We start from the raw sequence: 23,238 nt of genomic DNA on the forward strand, positions 1-23,238 counted from the left end.
CTTAAGTTGTCAGTTACTAATGTCAAGCAGATTCTCCCAAAATACTGGCTTTGAGACTGCTGCTTACACCACTGAAGCAGAGGACACAAGCATCTAAGCTAGCATTCCCAAAGACAGTTATAAAAAGGCAGGGGCAGAGGAGAAGGAAAAATTTCATAAATAGATTTTAGAAAAACAATGCTAACGTAGTGCAATTCATTAGAGAAATATGGAGAGTAACTTTATCCTGACATTTAAGAGTCATCCTCTAATCTAATTAAATAATTAGTATAGTATTTATTATTCCATGACATTTAGACATTGGAATAATAATATTAGTTATTACAGTGCTTTAGTATTTTGTATTATTTTTCAAGATATTTTATTAACATGTCTTAAGGTCTCCACATATCTTTATCTGCAGAGTAAGGGAAAGCTCTTTTTAGAGGACAGATAATGCAACACAGCCCTTGGTTCTTCCTTAGCTTTTGCTCAAATAATTGTCTTACTAAAGTCAATTGTAATTTAGCTTGTGATAAGATTAAGTTTTTTAAAAAAGTCTGGATCTATATTAACGATAGTACACACAAAGCACTTATTCATCATTAGCAAATTTAATTTTTCTATAAAAAATTGTACAGAATCATTTTTCAACCATTAACAGTATAGTTTGACTTCTCTATTTTTATTCATTTGATCATTTGAAGCTAGCAGAAATATCGTTCTTTATCCTACTTATCAATGTTCTTACACTTTGTCATTGTCACCATTTCTATTTTATGGCTGAGATCAGTACTCTTCTTCTAACCAACTTCATCTTCCCTGTATCTTCATCAGTAACCTTTTTTTTGATTATTCCTTTCACAAATGACTGTATTTAAAGTTAGGTAAAGCCAATCTCAGAGCTGAAAACTTGGAAAGGCCCACTGGCATTGTGGTTGCTCTATCTCCAGGACATTCCTGCCAACACCCTTTTGGATACACTTGAGCCCCAGCCTCCACTAGGGAGGTCCCAGGCCATCACACTGCCAGCTGGCAGATAAGTCCTGGGAGACAGTGGGCAGGAGCAGACAGCAGAGAGCATGACTATGGAGCATCTAGAAGTCATCTCCAAATATGTGGCAGATGAAGGGGGCAGAAAATGTCTCTGAAGAGCCCAGTAAATCAGGGACTTAGCTGAGACCCAGAACCAGGATGTATAGCATTTGCGAATACTGCATAGAGAATTAAATTTCCAATAATGTAAAAAAACACGTTTGTTATGATTTCAAGCTAAAATGTGATATAATTCCAAACTTCTGTCCTTGGCTATGAATATACTTGCAATTGCTTCACTTTGAGCTGGAAATTCTTCTACAGCTTGGTATGCTTCTGTTTGGATTTTTACTACTCTATTACCTTTGCAACTTCCTACATTCTTTTTTGCAAAAGCAATTTCTCTTTTACTGTCACTTGACTACCTTGTTTACAAGTTTGAAACACTTCTTCAGGCAACACTGGTTTTATTCATCTCTGCCTGAGATGTGTCACGTTTCCACAGCCTGGCTAAAGAGTCAGCATCACTTAAGTGTTACCATCTCTCTTCCCCGACAGTGGGAAGAGATATGGTGGCAACCTCAACACCAGTCACAGATACGCAGTTTGAGAGGTTCTTGCTGCTCCTCTGCTTTCGACTTCTTGCCTCAGGAGCAAGACCTTAGGTTTGGGACATTAAGGTATTTTGACAAATATAATTGATAGATGGTTTGACTCAGTATATGCTGGCCTTCTCTTGTCATCAGTTGTGGAGAACTGTCTTTTTTATTTATTTTTTTTCCTTTCCTGTTTTTGACATCATGGAGCTCTTTTCGGCCTCATCTCTGTGGTTTCAAAAACTTCCTTCCACCAGCACTTTCTCTCCCTAAATCTCTTTCACAAGTTCTGCTTTATCCTATTGTATTCAACAGGCCTTATTAAAGGGTTATTAGCAACATCAAAGAATGCAGTGAACATCTGGAATGTGTGCTTTGTTCACTTTCTCACTTTTTTTTCCAAGGAAACAGTGAGATAGCGTGCATGCAGAGTAACACTTTTCAGTAAGGCTTTGTTTGCATTCCTTTTTATATATGTGGTCCTATATATGCTGCGTTCTTGGATGGAAGGTGGTTCATTTTCTGATAGTCAGTATTTTCCATGGAAGTTCATTATACAAGCTGAGAAGTCTGTCTCCCTCACATATGCCAAATGACATCTTTCATCAAACATTTCTCTACAGAAGAAATGCAGCTCTGCCATCTCTCTCCCTGCCTCTTCCTCTCTCATTGTTTGCAGGACATCTAAGAGACTGCTGTCAATTAAGAGTGAATATTGTTTGGAGGAGACTAGATCTATAAACACTTGGCATAAATCTGTGTAGCTCCATTGGGTTTTAGCTCATCATTTTAGCTTTGCAAGTGCTACTAGCATTGATACTGGATGTATGCCATCATTGATGATGATAGATATATGCTGCTATGTGTTAATACACCTGGAATGGTTGCAATGACTTGTTATAAAACTAGATAAATTATATAATTTAAAATGTATTTTTTGCTCCCCTGATTAGCAAGGAACTTTAATATTAAACATAGAAGGCTATGTGCATGATGTTAGGCATGTAATACAAACATTGTCCAAATTGCTGCATGTCAATGTGAATATCACTAGCCAGTTTTCAGTAGAAATTGTCTTGACCAAGTAGGACTAAGTTTGTGGTGCAGCGCCTGAGCTGCTGGATGGTGCTTTTTTTTTTTTTTTCTTTTTTTTTTTTTTTAATAACTACATTGTTTCCCATATATCTATGGCATTAAGGAAAGCTGACTCTAAAGAGGATACTCCAGGTCTATGGAGGCTATAAATCCATTCATAGAAAACCTGATGTAATAAAGATTTGTGATGTACAATCTTCTTTGGGATGTGGGACTCTTTATTAGTAAAAGAATTGAGAATAATGGAAAGTGGAACAAAAATGCATAAATAACAAGAGATGAATTGTAACCCTTTAAAAGGCAAATGAATAACCACCATGTGAGATGCTTTGCCTGATGGAGGTCTTCAGAGTAGGGTTTGGAGTGTTTTTGTTTGTTTGTGTTTTCTTGTTTTTTAGATGCCTAGTGAACAGGATACTGGAATACCAGAACTACTGGTAGGATATAGTTTCACAGTTCTTTAAGTCTGAATTTGCCAGCTCTGTTTCCATGCAATTTTAAAGGACTCATTTATTGAATCATTTCTAAATACTATGCAGTATACTTTTGCTTATTTATTCTCTTTCCTTCTTTCTCATTTCTGAAATCTAAGGAGTTGTTCCTTAGGCCTGCTGAATCTTGTGCATCTCTGGCAATACAGCCTTCCTAGATGGATAACTCTAGATGGTTGTTCTATGGTGCTAAACTGGTGGAAGAAGTCTTGTGCCACTGCTTTCTGCTCAACCTCCTTCCCCTGGAGAAGGTATGTTGAGGAACTGGAAGAAAATTTCCCAGCAGTGAATAGCCCCTTGCAAATCTTAGAAAAGCAAGTCACTTAAAGGTATTGTGAGGGTCTGACTGAAAAGTGGGATGGGAGATAATTGCAGGGAGAGGAAGCTGGGGGGGGGACATGAAGTTGTCAGGCTAGTTAAGTGCTAAGCTAAACAAAATTCTTTTTTAAAGTAGAAGAACCAGAAATTGAAATAGTTTTCTTTTTTTTTCTTGAAGTTACCATTGTGATTGTATAGTCCATGTGTAGAGATAGTTGCAAGAGACCAAGTTTTCCTGTTTTAATGTGCTACTATTCATCAAATGAGTTGAACTAACTCATTGTAGTGTAATGTACTTTTACTCTGTTGCTGATGTGTAATGAAACATGTCAGCTTAAGTGGTTCAAGTGGTTCAAATTCATTTTACCCCACAACTGCAGAAGCCTAGGAGATGGCATACATGTGGTTCACCTGACTCAGCTGACAAGGTGGAACTTGGTAAATCACAGCAACTTACTGATTACCTGTTATTACCCTCATGCAGTTACCAGTGACACATTTGTTATACTAGGCATTGTGAATGAAGGAATTGGATTTATCTCACTCCTACTTTAAAAAGTATTTGAGGTTAGAATAGCACACTGTTTCTTAATGTCTATAATGATCTGGGATGCTGGACCTTTAGTATTACCTCTGCTGAAATAGAGCAATTCCACCAAACAGAGATGGCTTGGAGTTTCTCTTTAATATTTAACACAAGTAAGAGAAAATATCTTAAGAATGCAAAATGAGAAAGCTAACAATGAACCAGTCTGGTCTATCTAGTAGAACAAGAATTACAGCCAAACTAAAAGAGGAGTGGAAAGCTTATATATGTTTGACAGAGCTGGAGGCAGCCCCAGGCATCGGGCACCTCTGTGGGGACAAGCCTTGGCAGCCTCCAATACCATTTTGGTATAATCTGAGAGGTGCAAGAAATTTTTTTTTCTGATAACACTGGTTGACTTAGGCAGTTTGAGTGAAGGTGTGCTAGTTAGCACTTCTGCCCTGGAGATACACATGTACCCTGGTCTGACTAAAATTTGCTCCTCACATAAATTCAGATGAACCGTCCTGTGGCAAATTAGCTTGCTTGTTCAGACATTAAGAAATACAGAGCAGAATATAAAAATGGATTGCCTCTCTGCCCAGGCACGGACAATTCTGTAAGGCTCTATAGCTTTGAGCTAGCTTTTATTTGGCACTAAAGAAAAGGAGAGGGATGACAAGCCGTATAGTGAGGACTTTCTTTTCAGAGGTTCCATGCACGAAGGCTTGGAAACTGAAAGTGAGTTTGAGCACTTGTACACTGTGCAAACTTGACCAATGAATTGTTACACTGGAGCTTAATTCTTCTTTTAAAGGCAACTACTAAGTATTGCATGTATATATAAAAGATTATTCCTCAAAACATCTGTAATTTGAATGGATAGTTGCTGAGAGAGAAGGTTTTTATTCCTATTTTATAGGTGGCCAGCTGAAAAGTAGAAATAGCTTGGTTTTGGAGGGGGTCACTAACTACCTGCCATTTTGGTCCTCATTCTTGGTTTTAATTACAAAGCAACTCTTCCTTGACAGAGTAATTAACAACTGATAGCTGAGACAAATGGATTGCAGTGGTTGGCAGGCTGGAGACAAGGATAAGGTATGGGATGGGAACCAAAACTGTTCAGAAACCAGGAGACACCACCAAGATGCCTCTTAGTGAGTCCAATTTAAACAGTGCATTAAGAGAAAGAAGTTTTTAATAGCTTTATATATGAAAAACATGTTTCTGCCTATCAAGTTAAGTAAAAATACCTTATCAAAAAGCTCTCTGAAATAGATTTTTATTGGAATCAGCCCAGTCCATTCAATGCTGGCCTGGGAGCCATGAAACTGGAGATCTGGGCACATTTTACTACTGCAGTACCCCAGGTAAGTCAGTGCACTTTACCTTGTCTCAGTTTCCCCATTTAGACATGGTCACAGCCATGCTTAGTTTCTTTTATATAACTTTTTATGATAAAATAGTTACTCATTCATTTTTATCTTAATTTACAGGGGTCTAGGGTTAAATCTATTGACTGTAAAGGAACTCACACCAGCATAACTGAAATTCCAATATTTTATCTAGCACATCACTCCCAGCACAGCTGTTTACACTGAATCTTGCCTGTGATCAGTTATTAACTGAGACTTGCCACTAACTTCAGCTGAAGTTAGTTGAAATAATCTTATATACTACTCTAGTAGGCTATACTATAACCTACTATAAGTTGAAACCATAAATGCCATGTTAAACTGCAAATCATACAAACATAAGTAGGTTAAGTGTTTCTCTCCCTTCCCTAGTGCAACTATGAATGACAGTAATCTACCTAACATCAGGATCCTTTTCCCTCGGTCTTTCCTTTTTTTTTCCCCTAGTACCAGCTGTATTTGTGTATCAAAATACATATTGGGAAATTCTCAAAAAGAGGGTGTCTATGAGAAGATGCTGTATATTGTTACCATGCCATAAGAACTGTTTAAAAAAGCAGCATTTTGATGCTGCTTATGGACTTACATACAAAACTCAGTGCAGGGCTGGCAGCATTCCCACCTGATGTGTTCCTGTGGCTCCCGTTCAGATTAAAAGCTGAACAAATGGTTGTTATACAGAAGCATATTCTGTATAATATAGCTCCTTGAATCCTGGAGAGGAAAAAAAAGTACTGAGATGAAACGGGGCAATTTAAACTTTAGCAGCAGGAATCTATGTATCATTTGGTAGAAGGCAGCATTCTTAAACAACAAGAGCATAAATAACAAGGAATATTTTGACTAGCAGCACATGGGTGTTCAGTACCTAACATTGTAGATTACTCCATCCTTCCGCGCAGTCTGCACTGGCACCATGGATATGAAGAACAAGGACCCATATATCAGAACTCTTTCACAAAACCCTTTCATAGCTGTTGGGAGACATTTCCTCACAGAAACACCCCATTCATTGGCCTTCCAAATAAGCAATGCCTGATCCAGGTTACTCGTTTTAGGGGGTAGTTGTGGGGTTTTTTGCTTGTTTGTTTTTTCCTGTTCATTCAACAGCAATTTTAAACAGCATTTTGCCAGAATTTAGCTCACAGAATCTGAGCTACAACCTAAAGACTGTAGTCAAAAACAGTACTTTTTTGTTTTTATTTTTTTCCTTCTTGAAACAATGAATAAACTAGTGGGATTACAGTTTAGTGGGTAAAGGAAGTCCTGAGAGAAAGCATTTCTCATTTTAATTAACAAATTATGGGCCATTTTGTTAAAGAATTTTTATACTGGTCTGACTGCAGTTGAATTTGGCATGCTGTGATCAGTACAGGAGCCTAGTTGAGGTGTACTTCACTTTCATATTAAGCCACAGTCATTGTACCAAACTTCTGCTGAGTCTTAAAAGTATTAAAAACTGGCCTCATGAAGTGATAGCTCAGGACTCTAGCCTTAGAAAGGTATCTCAAGTAATAAAAACCATCAGGAGTAAAGACCCTACTCTTAGCCTTTACAGAGAGATCCATCTTAAGTAAACTTCCAGTATTAATGAAGTCATTTCATTAAAATTCAGTCTTGCTTGTAAAACTAGAAAGCAAAATTTTTATTTACCTGGTAAGATTAAATTTAAAATGCTCTGCAATGCACCTGAGTATTTGTATGATGAAGACCGAGGGGGAGGGGATTATGTTCTTTCTGCCACTAAGAGGCCTGCTTCCTCACATCCACCATGGAAAGGGTTGTTGAGTTGACTCATGTCGTGCTAACACTGCAAAGTTATTTTGGGGAGCAAGTTAGGCTCCATTCTTGCATGAAGACAGCAAAAGAAACTGCAGCCTAGGGACTGTAGCCAGTTCATAGGTCAGGAAGATTAACTCCATCCCTCATCACCTTTGCTTAGTTCTTCATCTAAACCTGTATTACTTTGCTCATAGATAAAATACACAATTATCAAAGCACTTTGAATTACCAAAGATGACTTCTCTCTTCCCCTCTTTTACACCAGTGTGACTCCTAGTTGCAAGTGATGTTTAGAACAAGCCCCGCAATCAATAATGGATTCACTAAAACAAGAACTATGATAGTCATTCTGTAAGTGAAGAAATGGGGGACGGATCTATTGACCTGCCTGACGCAAATGATCTATCACAAGGCGCAGCCTGAGAAGAGTGCAGTGAAAAAAGAAAAAAGGTGCTTGTGCTTTATTAGGGACATCTATACAGTCACGTAAGCCCAGGACTCTCATAAATAAAAGTATTTCTTGATGGTTCTTAGCAGTACGAAAGTTCAAGCTGATAATAAGCATTGTTTTCTTTGCTGAGGAAATGTCTTACAATAACTTCAGCATAACAAAAGGATCTTTCATTTTAACCTTTGGCTACTCCAAGCCACAAATGTTTCAGTATTGTGAGATTATTAGGGGTTTACTGCAGTGCTAAGATCTCAGACGTGACTTCCAAGTGGAATGCAAGAAGGACCTCTGTTTGTAAGAAATTTACTTCAATGAAGCTGTGCCAGTTTATATTAGAGAATGTGTGACTCCAAGTTCTTATGTATCAAGCTCTTTCTCTTCCTGACATTGCTGTTGCTAGAGCTTTCAGGTTTGCACAAAATTAATTGTTACCAGATGATAAAATAAATTCCAAGATCTCATCTTAATAACTGAGCCTTCATATTTTCTTACAGACACATGAAAGATTTCTAATTTAAGGATATCAATGGTTCAGTGAGTCATGCTGCTCAGATCTGTGCACAGATGGGACACCTGCTCAGCACATAAGCCTGATCCTACATTCTTTCAGCACAAGAATGGACTTATCTCCTTTGCATCAGTCCCTTTTTAACAAAATGGTTTGCAGAGCTCTTTCCAAGATTCATAATCTGTACAGGCTAAGGGATTTTATTGGGGGAAAAAAAAAGAAAGAGACATGGAAATTTAATTCTGAGGCTGTGTTAATAGGCAGCTTTTCAGATGAGAAGTGAATGCCCCCTAAGGAGGCAACGAAGGACAGAAATGCTTTTCTAAGAAGCCAAAGACACATGCAAGAAATTCCAGAATGATTCAGAGGTTCCAGGCATCTATGTGGTCTTCAGTGCAACAGAACTTGTAAGATGTGAACCTTCTACTCTATTAAAGTAATCTGCAAATATTTTGAGAAGGAAATGTCGTAAGAGTATTTCACCACTTTCCTCAGTGGGAATTTTTTCCCTTTTATCTATAGCCTTATGATACAAATATAGCACAGCAGTAACTGAAATTTATTTAATGTTAGATAGAGGTTTCCCTTGCCAGACTGACTTGGATCTTCTACTGTTTGTAATAATTTGTAAGTAACACTAGCCCTCACAACAACCGTTTCTGAAGTCTGTACTATCTGACCAGTCATCTCTTTGCATTGATTTTTTTGTTTGTTCATTTCAGTGTGATTCTCAAATGGACAAACACCCTTATAACAGCAGCATTACTACAGTTGCTCTCCTTGTGAGTAACCTCTTCAGATCTGACACTGAAGACTGAGCAGCAGCGGTGGCATGACCCTATCAGATCATGTCTGAAGCACAGCAACTGGGCAGAAGGGAAGAACTTCTCTATTGTTTCACATTCCACCTTCTCACTTTCAAGATTTTTTCACAATGCCGCATCTCTGTATTTCTCTATTTTTGTAACAGTGTCAACTGTCTACCACTACCCCATGTCTTGATCACTTGTTTTATCGACTTTGTTTTAACCATCTCTGCAGATCTCTTCCAGATAACCTGTATTCCTGTTCTCTACATGGCACTGTGCTTCTAGGTTGCTTATAAATTTTTACCAGCACAACTGACTGGAGAGATGGAGCACGGCAAAGCACAGAGGATTATCTCTGTGCTACACACGGCTGAGCGTGTAACAGTTTGGATTCCAGATCCTCGAGAACTCCATGTTCTTCACAGCCTTTTAGGACCTGAGGCCCTATTTCCCCAAAACCCTTACACAGCTTAGCACAGTAGCATTTCAGGGCTACAGGCAAATTTTGCTCTCACAGAGCCATCAGTCCAAACTGATGCTGGAGAATTCTATGCATCACTCCAGAACTGCCTCCTGTGCACCACAGAGAAGGAAAATTGGCATTATTGCTTAAATAGACACATGGGTTTGCCTAGGATTTTACATTAATTTCTCCTCCTGTGCTTGCTTTTGGGAATGCTTTGACTATGCTGAGTAGAGATTAAGTTTGTTTATAGCAACATCCTGTAAATCCAGACCAGTTCTCTTGACTTCAGTGGGGTTAATATGGATTTACACCGGTGTAAGCAAGGATGGAATCTGGTCCTAATTTAGGACACATCCATCAGCACAGATGGAGCTGAGAGCACCTATTTTCATGTTATTTTTCTACCTTTATTAGAGATTCTTTTGAACGTGGAACAAACCCAACAATTTTAAAGTCTCACAACACAGGCAACATTTTCTCCGTCATTTGTGGCTGGTGAATTCCACTAGAGCACAAGATGGCCTTGCACTCAGTTAAATCATGCTGTCTAAAAAAACACTTTAAAAAGTTATTAACCTTCCTGCAATGAGCAACTCTGTTAACATGCTTCTCACAGTAGTAAAATTAATCTCATGAGTAACATTTTGCATGACTGCAGCCCAAGGAGCAGTTTACCACATTCTTCATCCAGGCAAAACTCCAAGAAGTTCACACAGAGTTTTGCCTGAGTAATAACTACTAAATTTATTACTTGATGGTTATGAATCTAAAGCAAAGAATTACTATCTTCAAGTTGCAATTTGTATGGTAAGTCTGGGTTTAATTTTTTTGATTTTAAAAACTAGTATTCTTTTCTGTTGCTATGTAATGCTTTGCAAAACTTGGAAGAGTATTCTGTAACATGTGCAAATGGCTTGCACACCATGATAGAATATTTCTTTTTCTCTGATATCCAAGATGCTCTAGTATCTTTTTTTTTCAAAAATTAGGCAAATAATGTGTCTACTTTCATTCAAAGGAAAAAAACAAACAAAAAAAATCTTCCTTTTGATTTCTCTGGAAAGGTTACCTATCTAAAAAATCAGGATCTGATTTTACAGGAATCACCGTAAGGAGAAAAGTATTGATTTGATTCAAGGAGAGAGGGATCCTGCTGTTAAGCTATGCTTTTACTGATAAGTCAGAAACTTTCCAGATTCTGTGCATCATTTGTACTGCTTTAAAGGACAAAGGATTCTTGAGCCAGGTCAGTACCAAATTTGTACAAATAACCTCCCTAGTGCAATTGTTAAAAATCAGATTCCAAAGTAAAGAACAGAAGGGTAAGTTCTTTTCTGTCTTAACCTGATATACACAAGTACTTATGCCAGTGCAGGTTTATAGTGCGTTGCAGAGTGAGAAGCAATAATAAAACTCATCCTCATTCTATGCCAGTGCAAATCTGGGATAACTCCTGCATTCAACAGTTATCCCTCAAAAGTAGTGTGAGAAAAAGTCAAACCAAATACACTGAAGTTGACAAGTGGAAGTTGAAACAAAATGATATATATATGAGGAGGAAATTATAATAAAATCATTTGATTACATATTTCAAATAGATTTCAGGATCCCATGGCATATCCACAAAGGAGATGTATATAGATTTCAGGATCCCATGGCATATCCACAAAAGAGATGTATTTGGTAACGTAACTGTAGAGATATTAGACTAAGTATCAAGTCATGGCAGTGGCATCAAGTTTGCCCCATTAATTCTGTAAAATCTTTCAGATACTTTTTTTCCTCCCTCAGCCTGTTTTAAGCAGGTGGTTAGCAGTTCTGTAATCTGAGCTCATATGTTATAAACCAGCTATAACAGCAATGCACATCAAGAGTATTTTCAGATGAACAATTCAGTATAACAGGTGTGATTCAGCTCTCCCAGTGGTTTGCTATCCATGCAGTTGCCCTTTTCACATTAGGGTAACTAGAATCAGAAGGTTTATGTTTAACAAGGTGTAACCCAAGAAACACAACTCAGAAAGTAGTTGTAACCTCTGATTTCAGGCTACCCGAATTTAGAGCTCTGAAGCAGATCATAATCAGATCCTTTCCTGATGTAGATTATTTGTTGGATTCAGATATTCAGTCCCAAACTTTCCCTACTCATAAGACTTCAAAAATGTTTTTAGACAGAAGAAGGTACACAAGGAGACAAAGTTCTCTTCATACCCATTGCATTGCTGAGAGCTAGACTGGTGTCCAATGTTGAGTGGAAATGAACGTTCCAACACCTTTCTCCCCCACCTGGAAGTTGATAAAGATTGGGAGTTAGTGCCACCTGAGCAGGAGGGAGGACAAGTTTATAGGGAGGTGCTAAGGGGGTAGGTAGTTCCTAACCACAGGCTGCCTGTGGAAAGGTGCAGGTGTACTTGGCTTCAGGGCAGGAGTGCATGTGGGAGCTCTTTAGCAGGGGTTGTCTCTCACCACTTTTTTTTTTTCTTCTTTTTTTTGGTGGTAGATTTTGGTTGGACTTGAGCATGAGAGGCAGCTGGATTGTATTAGCCTTTTGCTCTCTGGGGCAGCTATATGCAGGTAAGTAGTATCTATCTGTTGTTGTTTTCTCCTTTTTTTTTTTATTCTTCTCCTCGTACTTCTCTTTCTGTTTCTCTTGGCATGTCAGCTCCGTTTTAGGATCTGGGATGAAAAGGGTGTTTAGGGCAAATGTGTATTGTATCTTGTTGGAAGCTTGTTAAAGTGTCTCTGCTGCATCTAGATCAGGAAGGAGAAGGAACTACTTAATCTCTTACTCTTTTAATTGTTAGTTAAACCTTCCTACGAGATTGGAGATGAGGCAATGGTGAGGGAGTGGAGAAATGTCTGACACAAAACCCTCTTTCAGTACTGCTTTACCTTCTCCAGTTTCTCTCCCAGGCAGTTTTCCGTTCTGTAAGGCTCTGTTAGATTTGTTATTCCTGTTCTGTATGTCTTAAAAACCTTACTATGACTTCTTGTAGATTAAAGATTTTAAAAATAATTATCTTGCTTCTGGTGTTGTTTTGGGTGGTTTAGGGGGTACTTGTGTATGTGGGACTCTAATGTTTAAGTCTCTCATCTAATGAGGCTTTGCCTTTGTTCACCTCTGGTGATAATGACTAATGTCCTTGTTACCTTCTTGAGGAGCAGCAATGTCTCTTATCTCCTGCTCAAAATTCTTGAGTTCCCCATTTTGCATTAAAACAATCCCATCAGTGTTCAAACTTCCTCAGAATAGGAATTCTGCTTCCCAGACAGCTGTATCTTACGTCTTGCTGTTATGCTTTAATGTTGTTTGCTAGCAGTGCCTACCATCCCTTTTGAGTTGGAGCTTGCAGAGGGAGAGGTGAAAGGGTTTCATGCACTTTTTGGTAATTTTCTCTTCTAGATCAGAGCCTGAAACCTCAGACTGCAGCCTCTCAGCTTGCTACGAACAATCCCACACTTACTACTGTTGCTCTAGAGAAACCTTTCTGTATGTTTGATAGCTCACTAAGTCTAAATAAATCTTACACCATCTACTTGTATGCAATGATGGAATCGGGTAAGTATCCAGCATTACTTCCTCTCTGGAGCATAACTACATTAGGTGGCCTCTAATGTAATTCTTCAAAATTTGATGGGACTGTGTCTGAATGGAAGAGAGGAGAAAATATGTAGTTGCAAATTGAGTGTAAGCTGAGCCCCTGGTCTCAACTTTCTCTAAACTCTTATTATAAAATAACCACAGTATTTCACTGAGGTTGACTAACATGAACAAGCATGAGTGCTTTATTAGCTGTCTCCCCATAGATGTGGAGCAATGCCTTTGGCTATAAACAGCTTAACAGAATCTTGCTAATGAAGCCAAGTGGTACAGTCTAATACCTTATCTTTATCTAAATGTGAATGCCTTGCATAGAAGTCTGAATACCCCTACATAAAGCTGGTATCTGCTTCATAGTTAAATGTGCAGACTTCAAAAGCATCCAACACTTGCAAGGACAGAACTCTTTGTAGACAAAGAGAAGTCATGCTAGATTTGTGGTCAAAGATACCTGGCTCACAGGTTCATTCATAAAATGGATTTCATAACTGCCAGGCAATGAAATATTGTTGGCAGTGACCAAGAGCCACCTTCTCTGTTCCCTGCTGTTCAGGCAGACTGTTCTGAATGCCAGCTAGGGCTACTCATTAACCTGATAGATATAAACAACATACTACCTTCAGAGAAGTTATGATATGCAGCCTCCTTTTCTGAGAGGCATAGACAGAAGAATTTGTGGTAGGAGGAGGAAGAGATGGCCAACAACAATAAGTTGATAGCATAGAAAGTGCCTAAAACTTCCACTGCTGGGTTGCTGCCCTTTTGGAAAAGGTGGATGGAAGATGCTTTTTGATTGTAATAGTAGAAACTGTAACCTGATATGCTGTTAGTTGAAGTTAACATAAACTGTGAATGTACTGCCTTCTGAGATGCTTCCCAAAAGTGATGTATGCACTTTTGTGCATCTGAAACAGGCTATAGTAAGTGCATTATAACTACTTAAAATGCTATATTGACCTGATACTTAGTTTTGACTGCAAATATGCAAGTTTGTTGTTTGATGTTTTGTGTTAGAAATCACATCAATCACCTCATTTTCTGTGATGAAAGCTTCTTACACTGATGGATGAATCTCTTCTAAAGGATTATATGTAGAGAAATCTATGCTGCTACTTTTAAAACAAGCAGATGCAAACTTGTTACTTGGCAAATTGAGAGAAATTTTGTTTGGATTTGTTTCTAGTCTGGAAAGCAGCATATTGGCTCCCCCTTGGATGCCTCTTGGAGCAGGGAGAGGGAAAACTTAAGAGAACTTAATTTTCTTAACACATTGTATCCAGCTCTGCTGGAAGGAAAATGCCTCAGCATACCATCAAGCTGAGAGTCTAACAAATGTCTGAAAAAGTAATATAACCTTTACATTATTCTTGTTAGTGCCACTGTCAGATTCAAACTGCTCATGTTTCACTTAATGAAAAAAAAGCTTTGCTTAGATGCTAGCACATGCTTGCCAAAGCCAGGCTAACTCTTCCACAGCTACAGTTACTGATAGGTGACTGGGAAAGGGAATAGAGATAGATCAGAAAGAGTATAATTTAGGGTAACAAGTCTATGATTAAAATCAGTCTTAGCTAGTATTCACTGTCTTATTATTGACCCCTTTTGAGTGGAAGGGCTCAACTAACTTGAGCACTGATTCTCAAGTTCAGTTTCAAACCTGTGCAAAAAAACCTTTCTCTTTAAGACAGTTTTCAGTTTGTGTTGGATCATAACTTAAAGCTTCTCATGACCAAGCAATTGCAAGAACCCTGCTCTGGGAGCACAACAAAATGCTTCCAAACTTAAGTAGTTCTCTACATATCACAGCTTTGGAAAAATTGTTGTTCTTCCACTGTTAACAGCACCAAACAGCTGGAGGGGTCTCAAAAATAAATTCAGTTACAGCTGCAGAACTTGAGAGTATCTCTTGGGACTTGTGCCTTGGCTTTGCAGCAAGAAAACTTTTGAGAATTGGAACTGAGCTTCCACACTCCATGCTCTAGGGCTGGGCACAGATCCACAGTTTGTCTGAAGTGGTGAAGACTTCCTGACTTTGTTCTGTGGCACAATGTCTGGAAGTGTTGGCATGGCTACTTTTCTGATCTACATTCAGAAATGTAGATACTGCATCTGTTCATGGAGCCTCTGTATGGTGGGTCGCATACCCCACTGTTCTGGGAAGTATGGCTATTGTACAGGCAGAGATTGTAGGGTTTCTGCTCCAGGACATAGGAGCTCTGCCTTGGCTATAGTGTCTTACCTGGAATGGCAAAGCATACTGGAGGCTTATTGGAGTCAGGTATGTTATGGGGGAAGCACACTATATGTGGCTGGGCTACATATAAGAATACCTGACTGGGAGGGCACTTCACTGCAAAGAATCTGACAGGTCTTTCCTGTCCAAGTTCACCCCCTCATCAGCTGCAGAGAGCAAGGCAGATGTCTGTGTGTGGTCAGTGATGTAAACAGCCTAATTTTTCACACTGGCCTTTTGTCAAGGAATTGTAAATGGGTGGAAAATCATTTCTGTGGCCTTTCTAGAAGTGTGGTTAGTCTTACCAGAGCTGCTGAATATTTTGTGCTGTCAGATAAGCAGCCAAAGCAAAAGCTTATCTGCTGCTTCTGACATGGGATCAGTATCTCCCTCTGATCCAATTGCTCTCTGAGTAGCAGATTCCTCAATCCTATTCTGAAGTATAGAAGTGCTGTTGTTTTATATATTTTTTTTTTTTTAAAGGCATTCTGAATTTAAGGAAAGGAGCTAGCTTCTTCATCAAGCTTTTTTAAACACTCTACATAGAAAGGTAAAAGCTTTGCTCATTTTCCTGCCTTAAACCTTTATGAGCTCATTTACATTTTGCCACCTCCCTCCTCACTCCATTAGATCCTCCTTGGAAAAGAGGAGTTTCAGGAGGGTGGCTAGTGAAAGGCACTGTTCTGAGATATGCTGTGGAGCCTACACAGTTCAAGGGACAAGTGTTAGGCTTCATCAGCAAATAGAGAAGGACAGTGGGACCCCTACATGACCAAACTGGTAACAGATTTTTTTGCTTCTCATTTGGATGTTTTGGGGTAGAAGAGAAAGTTACCAAGTAAATACTGGGTGAACAAAACAGAATGAATTATTTCTAACAGTCTTGTTTAAAAGTGTCTGTCCTGCAGCAATGGCAATAAGCTCAATGGTGACTGACAATAGAAGCAAACCACTTGACAGCACGTTCCAGCAAACAAGTGGGGGACGGCTTGGACCTTACAAGGCTGCTCTGTTCAGTATACCCAACTGCGCATCACCCCCAAACCTTGGGGATGTGGGAGACATTAACAAAGTTTCTGATGTCCTGAAACAATACCTCTTCAGAGTTGGGGATGATGGGACTTGTTTGTATGACCCAAACTTCCTAGATGTCTGTAACCCACCTCTCGCTCCAGATACAACATACAGGTACAATTTTTATTTCTCCCAAGGTGATTACTCCTCCAAAACTGCAGTAGGAAGCAACATTTAGTCTGTAATGTTGCTCTGAAATAGTGATACTGATTCAAATCACCAGTCCAGAACTGAAGTGTTCCATCACAAAGTTAATAATGAAAGTGGTTTGGCTTTGGTCTAGTACTCTGTAGAGCTTATCTTGCAATGGTAAGCTCTATCAGGTTAAATTCACAGATCACTAGGCAAATTCATGCATGAACTGCTGAATTTATATTTCTGTTGCGGTAGGTGATCCAGTGATAGCATCTGATCAAAAACTGATGAAGGAAAAAAAGTTTGCTTAGGAAATGATCCTGAGATTATCTATCATGCATTTTGGGTTAAGTTATTCTGACAAAATGCAGACACAGCTCTGGCACTGCTTGCTTTATTTTGGTGGGATTTTTGGGGGGAAAGAGGCGGGGTGGTGGCACACAAAGTCCTTTCTGGTCCCCAGATTCAGGGAGCCCCTAATGTGGCTGGAGGCTTTACAGTGAGGGCCAGATGGCTTGCCAACTTGTCTGAGCCCTGTTGCCTGGGGAGGCTGAGGACCCTGTCCACTGTAACATGAAATGCTTGTTATGGTGGTATCCTCCATTTAAAAGCCATAGTAAAAATGGCAATCACATAGAGCTATGTCTGTTGGGGAGACCTAATATGCTTCTGAAATGAAATAATATCAGCTTAATTTTGCAGAAACTGTCTTGGCTTCTCTGTCTTCTCAGGACATTTCTTACAACTCAAACTATTATAGAATGGGAACTTGCTCTCTTTGCCAAATCCAAGGTTGGTCTGTCTCTTCAATGCTTTCCTCTAGCAGGGAAAGTGCCAAAGATCTCTATTGTTGGATAAAAGATTTGACTTCCATACGGAAATCAAAACTACTTACTTTACTAAATAATGAAGCTCTTCATATCAGAGAATAGCAAGCTGGGAAAAACTATTGTTAGAAAGCTATCATCTGCCCAGGCTCAAGATTAAAGTGCAAACTGTACATGACAGTACAAAAAGCTTTTTCTATGATTAATCATATTCTATTCTTTATAAGGTCTTTGGAAATAGCCAGTTACCTTTGACTATCTAATTCTTCAACAAAAAAAAATGAAGACCAACTAATGAAGTAGCTTACAAAATGCTAATAAGGAAGCTCAAATTTTAAATAACTTTTTATTTTTTTTTCCCCAGATTTAAATACATGTTGGTAGATAACACTGATGGTATCATGAAAGACCAAACGCTCTGGTCTGATCCAATCAAAACCAGACGAGGTAAGTCTGTGGCTTTGCTCAGGTATTCTGAGAAGCTGCATGTGCTTTAGATTACCTATTACTCTCCTATGGAGCAGTACTGAGTCCTTTCCCACAGTTTAAACTATTTTGTCAGCTTTTCAGTATGGGAATAGCAGACTTAAATGTGTAATGATGTTCTGCTTCTGTGACCTTCAAAACAAAATAATTCTTTTAGTAAGGATGAGGTTTGTACATTTTACTTGAGACTTGATGCATGCCATGGTAACTGGCTCTTCTGAAACTTCTGTGTAACACAAGTACTTATCCGCTCTAACAGCTGACACTGAGCATTAATCTTGTTTCCTATAGCTCACCTAAGACCTCTTATAGAGACAGAATCATTTTGCCTCTCCTAAATCACTAGCTTTCCCCCTTTTGAGGAGCGTATACTGGTCAAAAATAGATGATAGGAATATTCTTTTCATCCTTCTGTAGTTAGACTTCCCATGAAAATTGATACCTGGCCTGGTCGAAGGAGTGGAGGCATGATTGTCATTACGTCAATCCTGAGTGTTCTTGTGTTTCTTCTGCTTTCGGGCTTTTTTGCTTCTGTGTCCTCTACTGTCAAGTAAGTACTACTTATCTTTCAATGTCTAGTAACAGAGGATTGCCTAACCCTTTCATCACTAGCTGTCTCCCCAGCTGTTTCAAGCCACTGTTGCTAATGTTTGAGATGACAGACCAGATGTTCTCCTAATCTTGAGCTCAGTAATGGAGGGAAAGACTTTTTTTGGGGGGTCAGGATCTGCCTCACCAAGGCTGAGATCAACACCTCTAGTAATTATTGTACAATCTTAAACCTACCAGCTCTCAAATTTCAGTAAGTATTAGTGAGGGAAAAAAAAGTGGCACATGTTTAAAGTCTATATGTTTTTTCCATATATGTTGCTGCTATCCATCTAGTTCAAGAGATTGGAAACTGTCTTTCCAGTTTGCAGGCATTCAAAGAGATCACATACTGTACTACTTAATGTCTGTTTGAGTTCAACTAGATTTGCCACCTCCCCTGGAGAAATAAGTTACTTAAATAATGTATTAAGTCACTTACACAAGGTCTTGCTGGCACTGTGTAACTGAACTAGTCTACACATTCTCTCTAGTCTTCTGTGCCCACTGCCCCAGAAAATCAGTAAGGCCTCACTGATTCCTAAGATGAACTTCTGCTGGAAGTGAACTACATTTCAGGAAGTGGGTATTAGGGCTGCAAAACCTAATTCTTTTGTTTGAAAACAATGCAATTGCTCTGTGTTTACTCAGCTCTGCCAGAGTGCTGGATTAAATATGTGGAAAGTAAAAACCATACAGAAAATGATTAGTATCAGAGAACATCATAGATTTTTAAATAAATGATTCAAGTAGCAACCGGTCTTTGCAGAACCTTGTGAAAACAGGCTCCACTCAGTCTCTACTGGAACTAAAAAAAGCTTTTCACTGCCCAACAGGGGATTAGAAGATTCTTATGCAGAGACAAGGCACACATCTCAGACTATTGACCAAATTGAACCAAGATCACATGTGAGCTCAGAGTGAGCAAACAGCCTGGTTCAAGTCAAGGTTGGAAACAACTGCATTGCTACGTGTGCTAGACCTAAAGGATCGTCTCTTCTACTCAATGTTGGTTCAAAATAAACTACAGTATGGGCAACTGGAACCAAAAGGCATAGATAAAGTATGAAACATCTTTTTCTGAAATTTTACAGTACATGACAGTCTTAACCTAATGAAACTTCATTTTGTTGAAGGCATATCTGCCTTTTAAGGCAGATATGAAATGCCCAGACTAAAGACGGAAGCTTCATGAGACCTTTAAACTTCACTGGTGTAATTAGAGGTGGTGATCACAATGAATGTGATTCACAATGTGAATCTGGCTGAGGCTTTCATGCAGACCTCTAATTTGTTTCTCATGATCAAAAGCACATGATGTAGTCATTTGTGCCTGAACCTTTCTCTATAGTAACTGATGAGGAATTAAAGAAACTGCTTCAGAAAATATATTCTTGGAGAAAGTTAGGGACTGAGAAGTGGGCAACAGCAAGCTGCAGCTGCATCAGGATTTTATTGATTATTTGCATCATAAAACTTTTTTTTTTTTCCTCCCCTCCCCTAAAAGAAACAAGTTCCAATTACTCTGTAGCACAGTAGTTCTGATCTAAATACTTAAATACCCTCAAATAGCTTTGTGGGGATAATAGCTAACAGAAGTGCTTCAAAGAAGGCATGTTCTTTCAGAATGCCACATAATATGGGGGAGATAGTGTTTTAGTGGGAAAAACATGAGTATATTCACTGCTGTCAGGCTTAGCCACATTCCTAATCATTGTTCTAGGTGGCTGCAAACTAGCACTCTTCACATCTTAGTACCTGGGCTGGGGGGTCTTTTTGAACTAATTTTCTTTCTTTGTGTCAGGATCTTAGTTGATGGTTAGAAATAAATCTTTGCCCTATGTATTATGTACTGCTTTTTTTTTTCTTCCATTGGTGTAGACTTTCACCTACACTGATTTGTCTTTCCCAAAGCTTATGAGGAAGACTGAATTTCAAAGCCCTACCTCTTGAGTGTGTAAAAGCAACTATGTTATTGTAACAAGTATTTACTTGTGATAAGCTCAAGCTGCCACTAATTACTGTTGCTGTTCTCCTAGACTATCATTAAATCAGTCAAACTGTTTCAGATTAAGAATGAGTCAGGGCTCTCTTTTGGTACAGATGGTTTACTGTCACTGGCAGGCCTGGCTGATCTTGCATTGATACTTATTTTAAGGAGTGGGCCCTATTGTCTTCAAGATTACTAAAACTAAAATTTTAAAGTCAAACATTCTTAGAATGGAGTACCTATACTGCAAAACTTGTGGGTTTAAAACTTCAGTCCTATGCTATTTCATAGGACTCTACTGAAGTAACTGTTTGTACCTTTTTTCATCCTTCCCAGGACTAAGTTCTTTATTTTTTCATGAAGAAACTGTGGTAAGAGCGCTCACAGACTGGTGAGTCTTTAAGATGATGATGAGCTTTTTCAGCTGCACTCATGAATTCTTTATTTGCTCTCACCTTGCACTAGACTGCACTAAACAGACACACAGAAATGAAACCTTTCTCTAAACACTGCAAAGTTTATATTACCCTGTTACAATTCACTCTGTATAACTGTTTACACATGTACTAAATCCAAATAGCGGCATTCAATTTGCAGTTAATTGCTTATTTAACAGAGGCATAAAAAAACAACAGAAAGGAAAGGTCTGGGAGATTCAGATCCCTGGCTACCTGGGTACACACACTAGCAGATAAAACAGATCATGGCCCTTTCTCTGGCCTTGAGGGCATGCAGCCCAGCAGGGCTCACATGCACATGACTGAATGCTTCACTCAAAGCAGAAAGGCCCTGTTTGTACTGCTGCTGGGAAAAATACCCAGGTACTACTGGGTCTAGACACTGATTCTGAGTGCCAGTTGTCAGAGCCAAAACTCTGCCAGGACCCAACCTAACAATTAAATAGCAGGAATAACCACATGTCAGAGCTCAGGTTCACAGCCTGATCCTGTTTACTAGTAAGGTCATAGCTGGTGGTTATGGCTGCAATGATATCCAGGATAGATCCACACCTACCCAAGCCATACTAGCTAAATGAATATCTTACAACCTACATCACAGCTGCTGCTGCAGCAGCTGAGATCAAATGCAGATGCCTTTTGGGAGTTAGCCTTCTCTTTTTTGGCCACCTTTGTTCATGGGCAACAGCCTCTATCTTTAAATTGTAAGACCCAGCCACATCCTGCTCAATGTTGAGGAGAGACTGGGGCATCCATTATCCCATCCACTCTTCTCCTCTTCAGCCTCTATGAGAAGAAATTCTTTATTAGAGGGCTGCAGCATACCTTGCCAATTCCCCAGCTTGCAGAGGAAAACAGAGAAACCTGAGTGTTCTGGTAACCGTAAGTGTGTCCTGGTGAACACTTGCCCTGTGGTATAAATAGAGAGAGAAAAGCTGGGGAGCAGTGCTGAAGGTAGGCAGGAGCTGGGAGCTTGGCATGTTTGTGAGGTGCACTGTGCCCAGGCCAGAGAAGGGCAGGACTGCAACGTGAGCCATAACAAAAATCTTGCATATGGACCAGTTGCTGTAGCTGGGTGGAATTGTTCCAAAGAGCTGATGTTAGGGGATTGAACTTATAAAGCAAGTGTATGCTAATATCTATATAACTACTTCTATGTAGATGATACAGATACAGCAGATTTACCTGTCACTGTAAACTTCCCTTATATTTAAAACAATTACAGTACAGACTTATTAGAATCTGTTTTGGTTCAAAACTTTATTGATCTAACATTTTTCCCAGACATCTACAGGCTTATCTGCTCACAATGTATTGCACTGACTTAATTACATACACTTTAAAACTGACTTAGGCGATCCAGTACAAAATCTTAAAGCAAGCACTCATATCAGTTTACATCCAACTTTTACTAAAAGAAAGTTGACTCTGTTGGATTGACAGAAGCCAATTCAATGAGCCTGTTAGTGCTTTCAACCAGACTTTTTACTAGCTTAATCAAATGAGATCGTGTACACATAGAAACAAACACTTTCTCTGGAGTCTAACCTTATTAAACTTAATTTCTGTAGCTGCAGTAGCACATTTATGCAATAGCATACTTAAATGCATCTAAAATCTTATGCTTGGATTTTTAAGTAGTGTTATTTAGTCTTACACTGAGATATAAAAAGGAAAAAGGCAGCTAGCTTTGAAAATCTGCTGCACCTCCTTTAAGGTCCTGGGGGAGAGGGGGTATTTATTTGTATGCTCCGGGTTTTGAGGTTATACGTTTTTGGTTTTTTCCATTTTAGTAATAGGTTTCACATTATATGATGGGCCGTTTCAAGGCAAGCTGGAAGAACATTGGTGATTGCTGTACTACTTTTTGTTATTATATGTTGGCCATTGCTTGGCTTAATTGTAGCAGCAGCATTTGAGAGTTTCGGGGGGATGGGGAAAGAATCACAAAGCAATCAAATTATGATTTCCTTCCAGGATAATATCAACTGCAAATACAAAAGAACTGTCTTTGGAGATGGTATTGTGCAAAGCCTAGTGTGTCATGGAGGTTGCATACAGAATTAAAAATGATGCAAACTGGGTATTGAAGATGTGAAATTTATCAGGTGTGTGTAGTGACATTATTTACCTCAAATCCTAAAGAAAGAGACAAACCAAACCGAATCTCTAGGCCTAGGATAAACAATGATGATTAATTTGAACCTTTAATGTCCTGTAGAGCATAATACAAAACTCAATTGAGATGTTGATATGGGAGAAAGTACAGCTTGTTGGGTTTTTTTGGTTTTGTTTTTTTATAAGTATTTCTGCTAGTGATAGACCAGACTTTGTAACTCAGTGTTTTGGAACAATTGTTCACGGCTAGATGGTGA

At 38.9% G+C, this 23,238-nt stretch overlaps 1 protein-coding gene across 1 annotated transcript; it reads left to right on the forward strand.

Moving 5' to 3' along the window:
* The first annotated feature begins 11,990 nt into the window (after positions 1-11,990).
* Positions 11,991-21,815, forward strand: UPK3A (uroplakin 3A). Its single transcript, XM_062569166.1, is given in 7 exon segments — positions 11,991-12,045; positions 12,875-13,030; positions 16,214-16,493; positions 17,706-17,788; positions 18,245-18,377; positions 21,657-21,732; positions 21,735-21,815. Coding segments are annotated over 7 exon segments (864 nt in total).
* The last annotated feature ends 1,423 nt before the right edge of the window (positions 21,816-23,238 follow it).

This window comes from Rhea pennata, chromosome 1 (genome assembly GCF_028389875.1).
Source record: "Rhea pennata isolate bPtePen1 chromosome 1, bPtePen1.pri, whole genome shotgun sequence".
Lineage (NCBI taxonomy): Eukaryota > Metazoa > Chordata > Aves > Rheiformes > Rheidae > Rhea > Rhea pennata.